The sequence below is a fragment of the Schistocerca americana genome, chromosome 2, assembly GCF_021461395.2.
Source record: "Schistocerca americana isolate TAMUIC-IGC-003095 chromosome 2, iqSchAmer2.1, whole genome shotgun sequence".
NCBI classification, from domain to species: domain Eukaryota; kingdom Metazoa; phylum Arthropoda; class Insecta; order Orthoptera; family Acrididae; genus Schistocerca; species Schistocerca americana.
The window spans coordinates 1,094,221,276-1,094,243,983 of record NC_060120.1 but is presented as its reverse complement, the minus strand read 5'-3'; the positions used below and the strand labels follow the sequence as shown (position 1 = coordinate 1,094,243,983).

General features: G+C 47.0%; 1 protein-coding gene across 3 annotated transcripts in view; it reads right to left on the bottom strand.

Annotated features, from left to right (window-relative positions):
• LOC124596496 overlaps nt 1-22,708 on the bottom strand; it is an 836,705-nt gene that overhangs the window by 234,881 nt on the left and 579,116 nt on the right. For all 3 annotated transcript variants that reach the window (XM_047135655.1, XM_047135657.1, XM_047135656.1), the window contains one exon: nt 2,056-2,133. In XM_047135655.1, coding sequence (XP_046991611.1) covers nt 2,056-2,133 — 78 coding nt within the window. The remainder of the gene's footprint in view (nt 1-2,055; nt 2,134-22,708) is intronic.

Here is a 22,708-nt window from a genome sequence, read left to right as displayed (position 1 = left end):
AACCATTCTCTGGACAAAAAAGAAACAAAAAATTCCATGCATCTCTCTCTCTCTCTCTCTCTCTCTCTCTCTCTCTCTCTTTCTGTCACACACAGACACACACAGATATACGCGCGCGCGCGCGCGCGCGCACACACACACGCACACAAGCATAACAGAAATGAATAGGCGTTAGTTTTCGGCATATACTTCGTTAGGTTGGCAACATGCACATAAATAAGCAAACAGGGTAAGATACACGGTGAACTCAAAGTAGTTACGTCTTGAGGTCACAGTTTTGGATCAAATGTCTATGTTAGTGACAGAAGGCTGATAGTTTCTCACAACAACAAGGGTAAACAAAATGAAAAGGGGGAAGAAAAACGTTCGAAACATAAAACACGCTTATGTTTCGCAAATGGAGCGGTAGTGCGATCTCCGTGTGACCAGATGAGAGGAAACGCCGATGCCAACTAAAAACAAGAAGAACTGTAAGTAATCACTTATTTACACAAAAAGCGAGAATTGAACCGTTTTATATTCTACGAATAGTACATATCGAAACAAAAGTATATATTAACTATATCATTATACATTCCACCGATGATACCTTACAGTGAAAAAAGGCGAAACGCTTCTGGGAGAATAAAAGAGAGAGCAGGAAGAGAAGGCGTTCATTGTGCACAAAACAGGAGGCCGGCCTCGTAGACAGAGCCAGCAACTTATCTGCCACTTGTGTGGCCGTCCTCGAAGCCCGTCTTCTTATAGCCTGCTCGGTTCGGCTGTTGAAGACTCACTGATTCTAATCAATGGTAAGGCCATAACATACCTGGCATATCTTGGAAACTACACATAATCTGACTGCCCTTCGTTCGTGGCTGTACCGAGGTAGTCCTGCGGCTTTGTCACTCCCTCTTCTCTCCAGAAAATCTATCTTTCTACAATTTTTTCTACGCGAATTTAGGGATTTGTAATGTATGTTTAACAATGACTAAGCTTTATTGAAAAATATGCTTCCATGAGCTACACGTTGTCGACATTCAAAAGGAAACTACAGCCTCCGGGAGGAGCTGCGGTCCCCCCAAGAGGGTTGAGGCCCCAAATACGCCAATGGAGAGGCGCCGGTGGCAGTCCTGCACGTCCAATAGCTAACAGCTGCTGAATCCTTTGAAATAACGATGTGGACATCCTCGATAAGCGAGCGTCTGCAGACGAGAAAGCAACTGACGGCCAACTGCTGAGGCGTTTGGTCGAAAGCATCGGAACTGAAAAGTAGCCACGGTGCTCCGATCCGGTCAATAATGCCAGCAGTGCCACGATTTCGTAAGACAAAAACATCGAGAATTTTCGCACCAACTGTTTCCAAACTCAAGCTTACTCACTGGAATTTCAGAAAGTACCTCGTTCCCACATGTTTATCGCGAGGAAGATGATCCACGCCATACATTTTTACGGTGAGTTAGAAACAGCAGCACGTAAAAATTCTTGAAAGTAAGCTCAGAGGTTTCGGCCTTCCGTTACCAACCAGTCTCCACAACTTGTTAGCTACTGCTGACGCAGCTATCTATAGACTAATATGAGTTTATAATAAACGTAAACACCTGACTATATGAAACCGAGATGGTAAACAAATGAAATCTGATCGGCGCCTTCAGCATTTGTACCGCCTTCAACAGTGCTACCAAAATACTTGTTCCCGTAATTTTAGGTAAGATAGTACACCGCGCTTAATGTAGACTAAGATGGAAAGGAGTTATTTCTATGGAATACATGAAAGAGTATTTATCAGTTCGTACTGCAGTGTTAGGCGGACTGCTCCACGTATCCCGATTTTCATGTCATATTCTTAATCTTACTCAGTGTTTACTTAAAAATTGTATGTGAAAATTTGTAATTCGATAAATTTCTGTTAGTTTGTTCTGTATGTCCTTTATAGTATCGCATTATTTTGAAATGTTGGAAACAAAGAAGGACATAACGAGTTGTAAGACGGCTGTGCGGACAATAAAAATGTAAGAATATAACTTGGTCGACTGGTTGCAGTGAGCTACTAGGCAGCACGCGCTTGCCACTTACATCTTGGATGTTCTTGACGAGGCGCACCACCTCCTCAGGAGCTCCTCGTAGGTGCACGTCAAACTTTATAGGCTCTCTCTGCAAAAGTAAAGAAAAGGAAAAATTACAGTGGTGCCGGTCTTCACGGTACAGCTTTGTGCATTTTATCTTCACCGTGTCTCTCGAAAATGAAATTTGTGGTAAGTTCCTACGGGACCAAACTGCTGAGGTCAACGGTCCGCTGGCTTACACACTACTTAGTCTAACTTAAACTAACTTACGCTAAGGACAACACACGCACACACTCATGCCCGAGGGAGGACTCGAACCTCCGACGGGGGGAGCCGCGCGAAGCGTGGCAAGGCGACACACACCGCGCCGCTCACCACTTTTATTTATTTGGCAAACATGCGACACCAACATACAGAAAAACCATTACTTTTCACTCCAGGGTTACGTAACAGTATTACAATCAGTTTCGACTTCTTGGTAGGTCATCACTGTATCATCCGTTTATAAATGAAGAAAAACGGTGATAATACAAGACTAGGAAACTAATGTCCAAATCAAACTGATTTCTATACACCATCATACGCACTTGAACAATACAACTGAACCGGTTCATCGAAACTCTCACAATGTAAACATATGGTCGAACTTAGTAACTAAGTAATAATATTAAAAAATATTCAATTTATCGTAAGTTTACACAAACGGATTTTTACGGTTTTTTCCCCCGATCGTGTGATAGATGCTTGCATTGGGCCGCGGGTTTCCGGAAACTCCTGGGTTAAGGGAACAAATCGATTCCATAACAACGCCTTTTTTGGCGTATTTTGAAACTTGCTTTTTTCCCAAATTCTTTTGTTTCTGTTCTATTTTCGGGCAGTTCGCACTTGTCTATTAATAGCCGGAATCAACAGTTTTTTATACTGGTTGTTTACTGCGTTTTTAGCCGCATTTTTACGGCACTGTCGGCAGCTTCATACCGTAGATGTACTGTGTTGTAACCCAGGACTGCCGTTGTTTCTAGTGGGATCTTTGGGTCGCTAGTGCAAAAATGTATCACGAAACCAGCAAAGTGTAAAATCCCTGCATTTCACCTGTTTATTGACGGACATAAATCTATTTGTTTCCGTTCTCGAGATCACATATTGAAGGGTCTCTCTGTACGCCTCTTCATGTCACTCCAATTTACGGTGCAGTGAGTGAATTCCCTCCGACATAAGAGTGGTCAGCAGCTGAGTGCGTTCATATCAGCCGCAGTTTACACATTTTTCATGTATTGTGTTTAACTTGTCTGCAAATGGTCCGATTCAGATGCACTTGCGCAAGGTGCATTAAGATTTGCTACTTCTCTGAGTCCAACACTCATGTTCACAACGTCTTAGTGTCACATTCCACTTTAGCTGTCCCTTCCCGTATGTGTGTGTGTGTGTTTCTTTTTGTTTTTTTTTGTTGTTTTTTTTTGTGGGGGTTTAAGGGAGCTCAACTACGGAGGTCATTAGCGCCCAGTCACAAGTGTTAGAGCACATGGAATCTAGTAAAACTCAAGGGGAGGGGGGACACCAGAAAGTCCGTACAAAGATGCAGATAAAATAAGTAAAAAACTTAGATGTCTTTGAACAAGCCAGTCAAAGTTATAAAACGCAGAACACGAGCAGCTGCTCGAGCGTCATCAGCTAAAATATTCGATAAAGTAGATGGCAGGGACAGGACAACACGAGATTGACTAAAGCGGGGACACGACAATAAAACATGGCGCACCGTTAATGCTTGACCACAAGGGCACTGCGGGGCAGGGTCACCGGAGAGCAGGTAGCGGTGGCTAAACCGGCAATGCCCAATCCGCAACCTGGTCAGAAGGTCCTCTTCTCGCCGAGACGGTCGGGAGGAGGTCGTCCAAGCAGTTGGGAGCGGTTTTACTGCCCGGAGCTTGTTTCCTTGGAGGGATGCCCAAGCATCCCACCACAACGACACAAGCCTCTTACAAACAACCCCACGAACGTCAGATGACGGGACACAATGGGAGGCTGGCCGAGGCAGGAGGACTGCAGCCTTGGCTGCAGCATCAGCAGCCTCATTCCCAGGCACTCCTACATGTCCGGGAACCCACAGAAAGCTGACAGGAGAACCATTATCAGCGAAAGAATGGAGGGACCGCTCGATCCGTTGTACCAAGGGATGGACCGGATAGGGAGCTCCAAGGCTCTGAAGAGCACTGAGTGAATCAGAGCAGAGTACATACGATGAATGGCGGTGGCGGCGGGCATACTGAACGGCCTGATGGAGAGCAAAAAGCTCGGCCGTAAAGCTGGAACATTGGTCGAGGAGCCGGTATTTAAAGGTGACGGCCCCGACGACAAAGGCACAGCCGACACCATCGTCAGTTTTGGAGCCATCGGTGTAAATAAAGGTGTGACCGGCAAGTCGAGCACGAAGTTCGACAAACCGTGAGCAATACACTGCAGCCGGAGTACCCTCCTTCGGGAGTGAACTGAGGTCGAGATAAATATGAACCGGAGCCTGGAGCCAAGGTGGTGTCGGGCTCTCACCCTCTCTGAAGGTGGTAGGGAGGGCAAAATCCAATTGTCGAAGCAGGCGACGGAAGAGGACTCCAGCGGGTAGCAGGGCAGACACATACAACCCGTACTGACGGTCGAGAGAATCGGCGAAGAAGGACTGATAAGAGGGATGGTCGGGCATTGACATCAGCCGGCAGGCATACCGACACAGCAGTACGTCACGTCGGTAGGTCAATGGTAATTCGGCAGCTTCAGCAAAATGACTCTCGACGGGACTAGTGTAGAAGGCTCCGGTCGCAAGACGTAACCAACGATGGTGGATGGAGTTGAGACGGCGTAAGAGGGATGGCCGAGCAGACGAGTAGACGAAGCTCCCATAATCCAGCTTCGATCGGACTATGGACCGATACAAACGAAGCAGGACAGTGCGATCCGCTCCCCAAGATGAACCACTAAGAACTCGGAGGACATTAAGGGAACGTGTACAACGGGCCGCCAAATAAGATACGTGCGGAGACCAACAAAGTTTCCTGTCGAATGTGAGCCCTAGAAACCTAGTTGTTTCCACGAATGGGAGAACAACGGGACCAAGATGTAAGGATGGCGGAAGGAACGCTTTATATCGCCAAAAGTTGATACAAACCGTCTTCTCTTCAGAGAACCGGAAGCCATTTGCCACGCTCCATGAGTATAGGCTGTCTAGACAACGCTGAAGGCAGCGCTCCAGGAGGCATGTTCTCTGGGCACTGCAGTAGATCGCGAAGTCATCGACAAAGAGAGAGCCTGAGACATTAGGTGGAATGCAATCCATAATTGGATTGATCGCGATGGCAAAAAGGGCTACGCTCAAGACGGAGCCCTGAGGCACTCCATTCTCCTGGAGGAAGACGTCGGACAATAAGGAACCCACACGTACTCTAAACTTTCGATCCGTTAAAAAGGAATCAATAAAAAGGGGCAGGCGACCGCGTAGGCCCCACCTGTGCATAGTGCGGAGGATACCTCCTCTCCAGCAGGTATCATAAGCCTTCTCTAAATCGAAGAACACGGATACCGTTTGGCGCCTTCGCAAAAAGTTGTTCATGATGAATGTCGACAAGGTCACAAGGTGGTCAACAGCGGAGCGGCGGCGACGAAAGCCGCATTGGACATTGGTAAGTAGCCGTCGAGATTCGAGAATCCGGATTAACCGAGCATTAACCAAGCGCTCCATCACATTACAGACACAGCTTTTGAGAGAAATGGGGCGGTAACTAGAACGAAGGTGTCTATCCTTCCTGGGTGTGGGTATAGGAACAACGACGGCGTCACGCCAACGCATGGGAACCTGACCTTCGGTCCAGACGCGATTGTAGGTACGAAGAAGGAAGCTTTTGCCCGCCGGAGAAAGGTGTGCCAGCATCTGAACGTGAATGGCATCTGGCCCCAGAGCAGAGGACCGGGACAGTGCAAGCGCACGTTCGAGTTCCCGCATAGAAAAGGGGGCATTTTAAGTTTCCAGATTCAGCGAGTGGAAGGAAGGTCGCCGAGCCTCTTCTGCCTCTTTCCTGGGAAGGAAGGCAGGGTGGTAATGGGCGGAGCTTGAAACCTCCGCGAAAAAGCGGCCGAAGGCGTTGGAGACAGCCACAGGATCAACAAGGACCTCATTACCTGAGGTCAGGCCAGGTACCGAGGAGTGGGCCTTAATGCCCGACAGCCGGCGCAGGCCACCCCAAACGACAGAAGAGAGAGTAAAACTGTTAAATGAGCTGGTGAAAGAGGCCCAACAAGCTTTTTTGCTGTCTTTGATGACTCTACAGCATTGCGCTCGGAGTCGTTTGTATCCAATACAATTCGCCAACGTAGGATGGCGGCGAAAGGTGCATAAAGCACGTCGTCGAGCACGGATAGCGTCTCTACAAGCCTCATTCCACCAGGGGACGGAAACGCGACGTGAAGAAGAGGTAGTACGAGGAATGGAACGTTCGGCAGCATTGATGATAACAGCCGTGAGGTATTCGACCTGACTGTCACAACTGAGAAAATCGTGGTCCAGAAAGGTCGCCAGGGAGGAATAAAGTCCCCAGTCAGCTTTCGGTATGTTCCAGCTCGAAGGATGTGGGGATGGGGTGTGGTGCAGGAGACGAACGACACAGGGGAAGTGGTCGCTCGAATAGGTGTCAGAAAGGACATACCACTCGAACTGACGGGCAAGAGTGGTAGAACAGATCGAAAGGTCCAAGTGGGAGTAGGTATGAGTAGAGTCCGAGAGGAAAGTCGGGGCGCCAGTATTGAGGCAGACAAGATTGAGATGGTTGAAGACATCCGCCAAGAGGGAGCCTCGTTGACAGGATGCAGGAGAGCCCCAAAGGGGATATGGGCATTGAGGTCGCCAAACAATAAAAACGGCGGAGGAAGCTGAACAATCAGGTGCATCATGTCAGCCCGACTATCTGCGGATGACGATGGAGTGTAGACGGTACAAACGGAAAAAGTAAAAGCAGAAAGAGTAATACGGACAGCTATTGCTTGGAGTGGGGTGGTCAATGGGATGGGATGGTGATAGACATCGTCCCGAACGAGCAACATGACCCCACCATGAGGTGGGATACCGTCCACAGGGGTGAGGTCATACCGCTCCGAGTTATAGTGGGTAAAGGCAATACAGTCAGTTGGTCGCAACTTGGTTTCCTGGAGACCAAGGAGGAGCGGACAGTGCAGGCGGAGGAGCAGTTGTAATTCCTCCCGATTAGATCGAATACCTCTTATGTTCCAATGTAACAAGGCCATCGCTAGTCAAAAAAAGGGGGAACGAGACGGGGGAAGAGCTGGTCACCTCGACGGCTGCGGAGGGCCATGTTTCGAGGGAACAACGCTACAACCGGCGGGAGGCGGATCCTGTCCCATCGAGTCGTCGCCAGCTGCGGCCGCTGTCCCGAGTTGCGTAGGAGGGGCAGCATCATTTGCCAACAAGAGGCCAGCTGAGCGCCTGGCAGCAGAGCGTCCCGGCGAAACCGAGGACGGCTGGGAGCAGCGACTCACGGATGGAGCGTCAGACGAAACGCGCCGGGGTGGAGATGGGGATAGAGACTTCTTCTTCGAGGCCTTCTTGGAAGTCCGAGGAGGCACAGGGATGGTGGGCTGGACCCAAAGAAGGTCCTCACGCGCAGGGTCCGTTTTGGAACGCCGGACCTCGGAAGCCGGAGTCCGGAACGTTTCCCCGATGTACGCCTGAGAAGAGGATCGCTTCTCAGGCAGCGAGGGGGAGGAGGAGGAAGGGTGGGCCCTGGGGCAGAGGGGGCGGGGGCTGCAGGGTAGGAGGATTTGGAAGGGAGGGATTTGGGAGGCGGAGGCATAGACCCCGGATGGGGGGGGGGGGAGGTGGATGGGGGACAGGATAGGGGTGAGGATATTGTGGAAGGAGTGGACACGACTGAGGCAAACGAAGTGGTCAACGTCACGGGATGGAGGCGGTCATACTTCTTCCTGGCCTCAGAATAAGAGAGACGATCCGAAGTTTTGAGTTCTTGAATCTTCTTCTCCTTCTGATGCGCGGGGCAATCTAAGGATCTAGGCGAGTGGATGCCAGGACAATTAATGCACGGAGGTGGTGGGGTTGGTGGGGTGCATGTATGTTCCTCACGAAGAGGACGTTCACAATCGCCACAAAGGGGCTCAGCCTCACACCGTGACGACATGTGCCCAAAGCGCAAACACCAAAAACAGCGCATAGGAGGCGGGACGAAAGGTCGCACGTCGCACCGGTAGCACATCACCTTTACCTTCTCCGGGAGAACGTCCACCTCAAAGGCGAGGATAAAGGCCCCGGTGTCGATGCGACGGTCTTTGGGGCCGCGCTGGACCCGTCGGACGAAATGCACGCCTCGGCGCTCTAGGTTGGCCCTGAGCTCCTCATCAGATTGCAGCAGGAGGTCCTGATGAAAAATAACCCCCTGCGTCCTATTCAGTGCCAGATGCAGGACAATGGACACTGGGATGTCCCCCAGGCGGTCGCACGCCTGGAGCGCCGCCGACTGTGTTGCGGAGGTGGTCTTTATAAGAACGGACCCCGAACGCATTTTGCTGAGAGCCTCGATTTCCCCGAAGATGTCCTCGATGTGCTGAACAAAGAACGTGGGTTCGGAGGTGGCGAACGTCCCCCCATCGGTCCGAGAACAGACCAAATAGCGGGGGAAGTACTTCGCCCCAAGCCGGCGTGCCTGTCCTTCTTCCCAGGGAATGGCCAAGGGGGAAAGGGCAGGAGAACCAGAACCAGAGACAGTACTTTTCTTTTTGAAAGACTCGGCCGCAGAGCGACCTGATACGTGTTGACGTTTCATCTGCGAAACGTCTGCCCCGATACCACCCACTCCGACCAGGGGCTCTCCTCACGGGCGCCACCCAGCCTCAGCAAGGGCCATCTGGCAGGATGACCGTTGCCGGGAGTCCTGATGCCCCAAGGAGACGGGCATCTACTCCTTGGCCGACGTGGGGAGGGTGCAGCTCAGGTATCGGCAGTACGATCCCTGTGTTGTCATGGGGCTACAACCTAGAGGGTACATGACGACCCCACCACAACGGGCTGGCTACCGTGCTGCATTTTGGGTGCCAGGGAAAGTCCATCATGATCGTAGGTGCAGATGGGGACGCACTATGGGCGTAACTTTTACAGCCCATCAGGCGTTTAGGCCCAATTTGATGAATAGTGGGTATGGTTACAATGCCGTTACAATGCTGAGTGCCAAGGTCTTAGTGCACTGAGGACCAGTGGTACACCACGTAAGGTGTCCTTCCCCAAAAGGCTCGCACTTCTGTAGAATTTTAAAAAATGGAGGTCAAACCCCAAGGGGGACCATTACATGGAAGGCCAAAACGGTTGAAACTCCTTTTAGTCGCCTCTTACGACAGGCAGGAATACCTCGGGCCAATTCTTACCCCGGACCCGCAGGGGTGTGTGTGTGTGTGTGTGTGTGTGTGTGTGTGCGCAGTTACGAATTCTACTTGCATAGCTGTAGAACTCAGAACTGTCTGCTACTGTGAGTGTAGGGCAAACTGTAGAAGAAGCTTGGAGGGTAGCAGAGACGTTTCTGAACCACGTGTGGTACGGGATAGCTGGCGTAAACCCCCGCCTCGTGAGGGGGCTGGGTAAGGGTAAGGCGGCTTGCTCGTAACAGCTTCTTCTCGGTAATTTAGTATGTTTCAACCTGTCTAACTGAAGCCCTAACACTCCTGGGCACCTTCATAGTATTATTAGTTTGCGTCATGTAGCGAGTTTTGAATACTTTGAAATTTAGGTGATTTCGTAAGCTATTGTTTGATTCAAATAGTAGCTTGAACATGTTGGGGTGTGTTGACTGGTTAACGATTCAGTTCAAGACCCTGAGTGCGTCTGCATTATATGAAACCACTGTGGATCATGCCACTGATTTCTCAATCCGCTTTAGTCCGTAACTTCCAGTGTTCGGTAGTTGCTTTGTGCATCACCACGTCGTGTTAAGTGTTCGTGTTCGAGAGCCTTCAGGTTTCGCATCTCTATCTTTTGTGATATAATCTCAGAACCGAGGTTTAAGGTTTATCAAGTATCGAACTTAATATATATCTGGCACCAGCAATTGTCACATTTTATCATGTTCACAAGTCCTTTTAGTTAAATTATCGAGTCAATAAACGTTCATTTTTTACCCGTAATTAGACCAGCTGATTAAAAAACATGGAAAAGATTTCAGTTATTTATTACCCGAAAAATACGAAAGGTAGAAACACATTGCACGCGTCACAGGACAGAGGACGGTTCAGAGTTTTATGTTCGCACAGACACCCGACGCGAGCACCGTCCGTTGTTCGAGAATCATCGAGACGGCAGTCAATTTCATTCCACACACGAATCGACAAGCCCCTGTTAATTGAATCGATAGCTTCGACAACTCGATTTCTCAGCTATGGAAGAATAGCTGTCACAGATGGGACAAAGACTCTCTCTTTATGTACACACACACACACACACACACACACACACACACACACACAAATCGCAAGGTACGAGGTCCGGTGACATCGTAGGCCAAAAGCTATGAACCAGACCTTGTTGTCCAGCGTTGTGGGACAGTGGTGTTAAGAGGTGAACGTAAGGCGGGGCTCGGCCAGCTACAAAAATGAAATCACTGCAATCTTGGTGAAGTTGAGGGACAAACAACTTTGCAGCATGTCCAGGTATGATATATCTGACGCAGTTTCCTCAGAAATAAAGAAAGGTCCGTAAATTTGTGAACAAAAACGGCATAAAACATATTCAGTTTCGGTGAGTCTCTTTCATGTTCGACGACGAAACCAGGATTTTGTGATCCCCAAATTCTTACACTTTGGCGGTTTACTTTACCCGATCGATGAAACGTCGATGAGTCGTTCGGAAGAAAATGTCCTCTACCATATCCTAGACAACTGAAATGCAAAATTCTGTTACGATTGCCGGGACGCAGCCGTTGCAGCAACTGCAATTTGTAAGTATTCGTATGGAAACGTCGTTTCAGAACATGTCACACCGCTGTTTCTGGAAGTTGAAGTTGCTGGCCTGTTCATCTTGTGGTCTTGCGATAGCTCTGTGCGAAAGCACCTCGGATACGCTCGAGATTTTAATCAGGCGTGTGTGGCCGGCCGGTGTTCTTCCCTTTCCACACGCATCCAGCTTGCAAGAATTTTGTATGCCAGTCAGACATGTGCTTCTACAGAGGCGGCTTCTTGCTGAATCGACGGCGGGATGCACGTTGCACTTGAGCAGTGCATTGAATTCGCGCAAATTCCAAGACACAAAATGATTTCGCTTGTGGAACAGTGGCCACGCTGCTGCAGTAAACAGTACAACCGTCTCAAAATCACCCAGTACATGGGCAGGCATTAAAGTGTCTTCAGAAAGGAAAAGAAAATTGTGTGAGGCGGCAAGAATTACTTAAAACCCAGAAGTTATTTTGCACTGAGAAAACCAGTCACAAAATCAAAAAATATGTATATTAGAGATGAAATTAACAACTCGGCAATAAAATCAAAACAGTATGGAACGTTGTTAGAAGAGACTGGAAAAGTAATCAGTGGGGTAGTTAGCATTACCGTTAAAGAGAATGAGACCATCTTAACCAACGGTACACAAGTAGCTAATGTATTTAACAACAACTTCTTAAGTGTTGGTGAAGAAATTGGTGAGAATAGTTCAAAAGAAAAAGCCAAGAAGTACATGGAAGAGGCAGTTTTGAGAAATCCTAGTCAGATTAGTTTTCATCTAACAACCTCTTGTGAAATACGGAAAACCATCAAATCTTTGAAAAATAAATGTTCTGTTGTAGTAGATGACATATCTAAAAAGATATTAAAACAATGTGGAGCAGTTACAGCTGATGTTCTGAGTCACATCTGTAATGCGTCACTAACTCAAGGTATTTTCATTTTCCGAGACAGGTTAAAATATGCCACTGTCAAGCCTCTCTACAAAAAAAATAGGACACCACAAATGTCAACAATTACTAGCCGGTGTCCTTGCTCGCGGCATTTTCAAAAACTGTCGAGAAAGTAATGTACTCGAGAATGATTAGCCATGTCAGCAGTAACGGGATACTTAGTAAATCACGGTTTCGATTTCAAAAATGATGTTCCACTGATACGGCAATATACGATTTCACTGCCCATGTAATAGAGTCTTTAAATAGTACAATTTCACCAATAGGAATTTTCTGTGACTTAACTAAAGCATCTGATTCTGTGAACCACGACATTATGTTACAAAAGTTACAATTCTATGGTATAAATGGAACAGCACATGAGTGGTTTAAGTCATACCTACAGGACAGGAAGCACAATGTTTCTTTATATGGCTTAAGTGATGTAAGGAAGTTTCCCAGTCCATCTAACTGTGGTGAAATTGCATTAGGTATTCCACAGGGTTCGATCATGGGTCCCCTTCTGTTCCTGATATATCTGAATGACCTCCCTTCTTACCTCAAACATGAAGCTAAACTGACACTGTTTGCTGATGATACAGGCGTCATTATTAATTCAGTAAAAGAAACTTCAATAGAAAATGATAGAAATAATGTCTCTGGAAAAGATATTAATTGGTTTTCTGTGAATGGGCTTGCTCTGAACTTTGAAAAAACACAGTACATCTAGTTTTCTACTGCGAGGAGAACAGTTCCTTCAATAAATTTTACACATCAACAGCAGTCAGTAGCCAGGATTGAGCATACTAAGAGAATGAGAATTCATATTTTAGATCTCCTAAAGCGAGTATGTTCATCAACTTTTGCAATCAGAATAATTGCTAATTTTGAGGATACAGAAATTAGCAAGTTAACATACTTTGCGTACTTTCACTCTCTGATGTCATACAGAATAATATTTTGGGGTAACTCAAAACTTAGGCAAAAAGTATTCACTGCTCAAAAGAAAGTGGTTAGAATAATGTGTGGGGCTCATAGTTGCACATCTTGTAGGCATCTCTTTAAAAGGTTAGGAATCCTTACAACAGCCTCACAGTACATTTATTCAGTAATGAAATTTGTTCTCAACAACACGGATCAGTTTAAAAGCAACACTGACTTTCGTGATTATAACACCACAAGAAAGAAAGACTTGCACTATCCTCTACTTAACCTATCTTTGGCACAGAAAGATGAAATAGAACGTCTGACAGACACCAGTAACAGTTTTAAAAATAAACTGAAATCATATCTCCCTGATAACTCCTTCTATACCATAGATGAATGCTTGAATGGGAATAAATAAATCTATAGGTATAATATATGCATTTCTTATCCACTTGGCATGTTCCACATCATAATGGTTACTTTGAGATTGATCAGTGGAACACACAACTAACATAAGTGAAATTCATACCCTCAGGGAACTCCCAGCGCCCTCCCCTCCCCTCCCCCCCCCCTTACTGTGATGCAGACGACCAAGGGAAAAATGGTGGGAAATTCGAATTTATTGGCAGGAATATCAAATTTTGTGTTCAGAGACCAACTGCCCTAGTTCACAATACCATCACCTGAGGGCACTGTTAGTCCTCCCCCACTTCCGTCTCCCCTCGTCTCTCATGAAGTAATCCAAGATGGCAGTCCAGAAAAAAAGCGCGGAAACCAATAGGAATGCTGACGACTTTGGCCAATAGGGTTGCAGTGTCTGGTGACGTCATTGGAGGAGATATAAGGCGGGCTCAGCAGCCCCACAGGCTTATTCTCACTCAGTCAGCCAGCAGCAGCGGCAGTAGAAGAAGAAGAAGAAGAAGAAGAAGACCTGTGAAGCATCAGCAGCAGCAGTCGAGATCCAGCACACCACTGCAGAACAGGAAGAAGCAGAAAAGTAAGTGCCACATATTACGTCTGTGTCTGTAGTTAGAAATTTTATTGGTTGTCTCGTCTCTCGGTCTGCATGTGACACTTTCTCCTTCTTCGATCTGTCGAGGCCAGCACGGGTGACCACCGGATCCGCAGCAACCACCACGTTGAGACCTGCAGCAGCAGCAGCAGCAACCTCCAGCGTGTCCGGACCTGTAGCAACGACGTGGGATCCTGTAGGACAAGGAGCTCCTATTGTCTTTACCACACACCGATTTGTGTGTAGGATGCCCATCCTGATCCCGACGTCTCGAAAGCTGCTGGTGGCCCTAACAGCAAGATGGAAGTCAATACTGGTCGCTGACATACGACCCGAGGCACCAGACATCCGTGTGGCAGCGCAGGGGCAGGACGAAGATGCCGTGCATAAGAAGGTTCCACACGTAGCCCACTTGCTGGAGCTGTTATTGTCTGTCCCGCTCATCAGTTTGTGTGATGAGGATGTGCAGCTGGTTCCCAACGACTGGAGTGCTGCTGGTCGTCCTGAACAACAAGATGAAGGACAGTACTGGTCGCTGACACGTGACCTGTCCCAGCAGACCGCCCCTCAGGTAGCGAAGAGACAGAGTGCAGGCGCTACGGATTAGAAGGTAGCGAACGCGCCTATAGTTTCCAGTCCTATACAATTTAACTTCTAGTGGAACGAAGTGTAAGTGTTGGTACAGAAGCACATCGTGACTGGGGCTTGGCATGTGAGGACAGGAACTGAAAGACCGTCGAAGGGTGTAAAAGTGCCTTTTTGTAAGTTCGACTGCGATGAAAAATGTCGTGCAGAGCGCTACATCGATCAGCAGACGGCCACAGAGTATTATCCAACTCATACTTCACCGAAAATTCGCCTTACTGCTGTGACGCTATCTACACTCCTGGAAATGGAAAAAAGAACACATTGACACCGGTGTGTCAGACCCACCATACTTGCTCCGGACACTGCGAGAGGGCTGTACAAGCAATGATCACACGCACGGCACAGCGGACACACCAGGAACCGCGGTGTTGGCCGTCGAATGGCGCTAGCTGCGCAGCATTTGTGCACCGCCGCCGTCAGTGTCAGCCAGTTTGCCGTGGCATACGGAGCTCCATCGCAGTCTTTAACACTGGTAGCATGCCGCGACAGCGTGGACGTGAACCGTATGTGCAGTTGACGGACTTTGAGCGAGGGCGTATAGTGGGCATGCGGGAGGCCTGGTGGACGTACCGCCGAATTGCTCAACACGTGGGGTGTGAGGTCTCCACAATACATCGATGCTGTCGCCAGTGGTCGGCGGAAGGTGCACGTGCCCGTCGACCTGGGACCGGACCGCAGCGACGCACGGATGCACGCCAAGACCGTAGGATCCTACGCAGTGCCGTAGGGGACCGCACCGCCACTTCCCAGCAAATTAGGGACACTGTTGCTCCTGGGGTATCGGCGAGGACCATTCGCAACCGTCTCCATGAAGCTGGACTACGGTCCCGCACACCGTTAGGCCGTCTTCCGCTCACGCCCCAACATCGTGCAGCCCGCCTCCAGTGGTGTCGCGACAGGAGTGAATGGAGGGACGAATGGAGACGTGTCGTCTTCAGCGATGAGGGTCGCTTCTGCCTTGGTGCCAATGATGGTCGTATGCGTGTTTGGCGCCGTGCAGGTGAGCGCCACAATCAGGACTGCATACGACCGAGGCACACAGGGCCAACACCCGGCATCATGGTGTGGGGAGCGATCTCCTACACTGGCCGTATACCACTGGTGATCGTCGAGGAGACACTGAATAGTGCACGGTACATCCAAACCGTCATCGAACCCATCGTTCTACCATTCCTAGACCGGCAAGAGAACTTGCTGTTCCAACAGGACAATGCACGTCCGCATGTATCCCGTGCCACCCAACGTGCTCTAGAAGGTGTAAGTCAACTACCCTGGCCAGCAAGATCTCCGGATCTGTCCCCCATTGAGCATGTTTGGGACTGGATGAAGCGTCGTCTCACGCGGTCTGCACGTCCAGCACGAACGCTGGTCCAACTGAGGCGCCAGGTCGAAATGGCATGGCAAGCCGTTCCACAGGACTACATCCAGCATCTCTACGATCGTCTCCATGGGAGAATAGCAGCCTGCATTGCTGCGAAAGGTGGATATACACTGTACTAGTGCCGACATTGTGCATGCTCTGTTGCCTGTGTCTATGTCTATGTGCCTGTGGTTCTGTCAGTGTGATCATGTGATGTATCTGACCCCAAGAATGTGTCAATAAAGTTTCCCCTTCCTGGGACAATGAATTCACGGTGTTCTTTTTTCAATTTCCAGGAGTGTATTTCAACAGTGTATGATGACTCTGCATTATGCGTGAAATCAGGTGACAACTGTGTTTTCTATGGCACGCCTCAGTTATGAACTTATACAGTGTGCATACTGTGCTACGTCTTGCCTTGTACGGACTGAATCGGCGATTCGCAAGCATATAATCCACACATAACGAAGTTGTAAGCTTTCTACGCCTGCATAGTGTACATGTTGATCATTTGGAACAGTAACCTTGTTTCTGCGTCAGTTCAGAGCCAAAAGAGAAACAGGTTAAATGGACGTGTGAACAACCAGCGTATTGCAAGGTGCCCATCCGTTTGATCCACAGAATTTATTGCATACCAAAAAGGTTTGGTTGGAAAATATTGTACTGTCTGGCGATTCTTTTTAAATACTGCATCCGATGTATGATATTTAAATAAATAATAAGTTTATATAATCTCAAACAGTGTTTGTGCTTTGTTTCTTACCTCTCTCATTATAATCCAAGTATTACACTTATTAATACGTTTATTTTCAATGCTGCAACTGTAATCATGCAGCAGCAGACAATTGCCTCAAACACTTCCTCGCCAGTCATTTAAAACTGAATGATGAAGTTACTTTTCATGGGTAAATATGAATTCTCTGTGTATCCATTGTGGCTCAGTTGGTTAAGTGATGGAAGTATAGTGGCTGCACATATTATCACCATCCTTACAAAAGTGTGTGCGTGTTTGTGTCTTTCTATGTCTACCTGACGTAGTCGGTGTCAGGAGATGTAAAAGAAGACCAGAAGAAGGAGAATGGAATACTCCTTCCTGATAATATAAGAGCAATTATTATAAGTCAATCCACTAGTGGAAAGACTAATGTTCTCATGATAGTACTAACACATGTAGATGGAGTCCGATTTGAACATGTTTGTGTAATCTCAAAAACGCTGTTTCAGCCCAAGTATCGTCTATTACAGGAGATACTGCGCGGTGTAAAAGGCGTTACGTACGCGACATTCAGTGAAAGCGGTGATATCACCCCACCTGAAAAAATAAAGCCAAACATTGTGTTCATATTTCACGATGTTTCTGTGGAAAATTCGAAAATATTTCTGTTTCGGTCGTCACATGGGTACTGATGTTATCTACGCTACACATATTGCTGAGTCCTGAAACAGTTGATTAGGGATAATGCAAACGTCATTATAGCCTTCAAACAACAACACAATCTGAATTTAAAGCACATTACCAAGCACATTTACGAACTGATATGTCATTCAATGATTTTGTAAAGATATGTGCTGATTGCTGAAATCATTCACAGTATGGGTTTGTCGTTATTCATAAAACAGGAAAACTGAATGACATTAGATATAGGCGAAACTTCAGGAGTTTCTGTACATTGAGAGGTGAGCACATCAGATCCGCTGCATCATGGACACGTTCGTACGCATGTGTGACTCTCAACCCGAGAGAATCGGTATATATAGAGAGAATATTCGCTTGTCCATGGATGCGAAAATTCAGACTATCGCGCATAAATCTTGAGGTATGCGAAGGGAGCTAGAGATGTAATTATCGGACTCTTCTGAGAATGATCAGCACACTAAATGAGATAGTTATTGAAATCGGTAAGAAAGTAACCGACTTAACTGAGAAGGTTGAGGCTACTGAAGGGAAAATAAATGTATAGGTGAAATACTACATTTGACTGATGTACATAAGATCGCAAAAAGCCAGAGTAACAAGAAATATAAAACCAGTACTCAATGGTGAAAACAACAACAGCACTAGCCGTGATGGTATTGATATTGAGAATAGAACAGCGAAGAGTCGAATTCCACAGTATACATACTACGATGATCCCAAAGAGCTAATAGATCGAATACGTTCATTCATGGCATCAGCTGCTGTAGGTAACACAGCTCATTTGAATGAGGTTGTTTCAATAATCTCCGAGCTTAGAGAGAGAGAGAGAGAGAGAGGTATTATCGAATAAGTATAGAGACAGGACGCAATACACGCTCACGTCGGTATGTTGTGAATGAAGGTTTGGATGACTTATGGCAGGCTGATCTTGTAAATACGACGGCATATTCACATGAGAATAATGGATTCAAATATATGAGGTTCAAAAATGGTTCAAATGGCTCTGAGCACTATAGGACTTAACTGCTGAGGTCATCAGTCCCCTAGAACTTGGAACTACTTAAACCTAACTAACCTAACGACATCACACACATCCATGCCCGAAGCAGGATTCGAACCTGCGTCCGTAGCGGTCGCACGGTTCCAGACTGTAGAGCCTAGAACCGCTCGGCCACTCCGGACGGCTATATGAGGTTCGTCCAAATGAAACCTGGTCATGTGCGTCTACCTTTGCATTACACGTAAGGCCGGTATGGTGGCGCCATCTATTGGTTGAGGCTGACACGTTGGCACCGTTTGATGTCGAATTGCGCCAGTGTGGTTTCACGCCGGAGAGAAGGTGGTCACACAAGGTATCGTCCACTGCCGAACATGTAGGCGAGTGAGCAGAACCAGAGAGGAGTAATTCGACTTTTGGCGGCGGCGGGAGTCGGAGGCCGTGCACTGCATCGATGTATGAAGGCTGTGTACTACGAGTACAGTCTGAATGGTTCAAGTGTTTTGGACTGGCACAAACGATTCCTTGAGGGGCGCGGGTCACTGGAAGACGATGCTCGTCCCGGACAGGTTCATCGTGTCGTCAAACCGGAAATGGTTGCGGAAGTGGATGCTTTAGTCTTGGACAACCGCAGAATCACCGCGGGAGAGATCTATAGGTTAGTGGGTATTAGCGTGGCCACCGCGCACTTGAACTTACGAAAAATCTGCGAGCAGCACTGACCGCCGAACAGCGCAGTACTCGAATGGCACCGTCTCTGAGTAACGTACAACGTTATCATGAGGAGGAATACGACTTTCTGTGGCGTATTGTCACCACTTTGAACCGGAAAGCAAGCGTCATGACAAGCAGTGGACACACGCGACTTCACCACCTCCAAAGATACAAAAGGCCGCGGGCACAGCAGCTCTTCTGGTGAGCTCACGACCGCAAGGGCCCACTGCTCGTCGAGCTCCTGGAACGGAGAACCACCATCATTGCCCAGCGTTATCAAGAACCTTAGCCGCGCCATCAAGTGGAAACGCCGAGGCATGTTGTCCAGTGGCGTTACCCTCCTGCACGATAATGCCCGCCCACACACGGCCAATGCGGTGAAGACGACATTGCAGCAGTTTCGGTGGGAAACGCTGGAACATCCGCCGTACAGCCCCGATGTTTCACCGTGCGACTTTCATGTGTTTGGACCTCTAAAACAAGCTATTCGCGGACGTCGACTCGCAACCGACGACGATGTTTCGATGTTTGTGACTGCGTCCAGGACTGGATCCGGCGGCAGCCTTACTGGCTTCTTCAAGCGTGGAGTCGACCGGCCAGTGTCTCCAAGGGATAAATGTGCCAACAGCTTTGGCGACTATTTTTGAGTATGTGTACTGTGCATAACTACATTTTTGAGTTAATAAAATCGTTACCGTTACTTTACACTAGTGACCGGGTTTTATTTGAATGCCCCTTTTTAATGGTAACTGATATTTTTCTTCTTCTTATTAACTGTCGCTTGGGCCTCGGAGACCATACGCGTCCTCTAAATTCCTCTTGCAGTGCTCTCTGTTCCTGGCTTTTGTAGTCCATTCTCCTTCACTCAGGCCCTTTGCCACCGCGTCCTCGTCCAAAATGTTATCCTTCCATCTGGTTCGTGGCCTTCCTCGCTTCCTTCTGCCCCCTATGGATCCAGAGAATGCTACTTTAGGTAGTCGTTCCTCCTCTATCCTAATTACATCAGTCTCCTCCTCTTCATCCTTCGACTAATATCAGCCTGTTGATATACCTCCTTCAGTTCCTGGTTTTCAAGTATTCTCCACTCCTGTGTTTCTGGGTCACTCTTGGGTCCAAAAATTTTCCTTAATATTTTCCTTTCAAAAACTAATAATTTTTGTTCATCTGCTTTTCTAAATGTGAAGCTTTCGGACCCATATAGAGCTACTGGCACAATTACCCTCTGACATAGCCTAAGTTTGAAGCTTCTGGAAACAGCTCTACTGGATAACACATCTCGTAGGCCAAAATAAGCCTTATTCGCTGCTGATATCCTCGCTTTAATTTCAGTTTCCATTTTACTCTGTTTATTGATTATGCTTCCCAAATATTTGAAGGTGTCTACTCTTTTAAAAGTGAGATTATCAACTGTCAGTGGACTTCCATCATTGGGTGCCTTGCTCACTCCCATTTACTCTGTTTTCTTCTCATTAATGTCTAATCCTGCTTTCCTTGCAATGTTTCTGTAGGAACTCGTCATGAGTTGTAGTTCTTCTTTGTTTCCACTTATTAGAACAATATCGTCCGCATAAGCAAGACGATGTATTTTATTCCTACACGTCTTTACTCCAACTGGGATTACTTTTTGGCGTTCTCTGTCTGTCTTTTCCAAAACCATATTGAAAAGTATTGGAGATAAAGCATCTCCTTGTATATGGCGTGTTCTGACTTCAAACTCCTTTGACACTCTTGTGTAGGTCTTTACTTTGCAATAGGTTTCTTCCAAGCACATCCGTATTAGGCATATTAACTTTCCAGGAAATTGAAACTCTTTGGGAACCCTCGTTATTGTGCTCCTGTGTATGCTGTCGTAAGCTTTTTTGAAGTCAACAAACACCATGTGGATGTCAACGTTATGTTCCCATGCTTTCTCAGTTATCTGTCGGAGAGTAAAAAGGTTATCACTAGTCGACCTGTCTCTCCTAAAACTTACGATAGCAGCCCGCAGCCATTTGAAATTGACGACCAATGTAGACGTGTTTAGGGCTGGTTTGTTTATAGTATTGCCGGCCGTTGTGGCCGAGCGGTTCTAGGCGCTTCAGTCTGGAGCCGCGCTGCTGCAACGGTCGCAGGTTCGAATCCGGCCTCGGGGATGGATGTGCGTGATGTCCTTAGGTTAGTTAGGTTTAAGTAGTTCTAAGTTCTAGGGGACTGATGACGTCAGATGTTAAAGTCCCATAGTGCTCAGAGCCATTTGAACCATTTTCCAAAGAATATTACTTGAGGTGCATGGGTTGGGCACTCAGTGTATTGCGAGTAATTAACTGCACTGATAGTCACCGATAATTTCTTCAGCAAGTGGAATCGCTCTCTTGAGCAGACAATGTGATAGGATTCGGTAGGTCACATTAAGAAGGGAAATTCCTCTATAATTATCACAATCCAGTGGGTCATTCTTTTTTAAAATGGGGCAGATTATGGCCATTTTCCAGTCGCCAGGCATTTTCCCATATTCCCATACTTTGCTTATCAATTTCGCCATTCTTTCTACCAATTCTGGCCCTCCATTCTTTATTAGTTCACCCACAATTCTATCTTCACCTGAAGCTTTATTATTTTTAAAATTTTTAAATATTCCCTGTATTTCTTCTTCGCTGGGTGTCTCTTCCTTGATGTCTATTTTGTCTGGCGTGTCACATAAAAGAGGTTCGGTGGGGTCTTCGCAGTTTAGTAAATTAGCAAAGTAGTCTGCCCAACGTTGTTCTACTTCAGCATCACTTGTGAGGATTTTTCCTTGGGTCTCTTTAATAAATGTTTCTCTCTTTTTATATTTTTGTGTTCCTTTCTTTACTTTTTGGTACATCTGTCTTGTCGTGTGATGAATACAATCCTCTTCTGCCTCTATTATTAGTTCCTTGTAATACTTCCGTTTCTTCTGCCTTAGTATAGTAGCTGTTTCCTTTCTTATGCTGGTGTACTTGTCTCTGAGATCGTGGTCTCTCAGATTTTCTAATCACGTCTTCGTAGCCAACCTTCTTTTTCCATTTTTTGCTGGCACAGTTGGTTGAACCACACTTCATCGGACAGTATCTTAGAGGCTGCACTGTTTATCGTCTCCTTAATTGCTCACATTGTAAGTAGGCTGTTTAGGTTTTCTTATTGGTAACGCCACCTCTGTATGAAAATCACTGGCTGTGCTGTGTGCAGTCTGTGGCTGCTTTGCATTGTTGTAATACTCGCCATTGTAGTGTTGGGCAGCTGGCTGTGAACAGCGCGTAGCGTTGCGCAGTTGGAGGTGAGCCGCCAGCAGTGGTGGATGTGGGGAGAGAGATGGCGGAGTTTTGAAATTTGTCATGAACTGCTATATATATTATGACTAGTAAGGTAAATACATTGTTTGTTCTCTATTAAAATCTTTCATTTGCTAACTATACCTATCAGTAGTTAGTGCCTTAAGTAGTTTGAATCTTTTATTTAATTGGCAATAGTGGCGCTCGCTGTATTGCAGTAGCTTGAGTAGCGAAGATTTTTGTGAGGTAAGTGATTTGTGAAAGGTATAGTTTAATGTTAGTCAGGGCCATTTTTTTGTAGGGATTTTTGAGTCAGATTGCGTTGCGCTAAAAATATTGTGTGTCAGGTTAAGCACAGTCTTATGTATATTTTTCAAAGGGGACGTTTCATATGTCGACCCT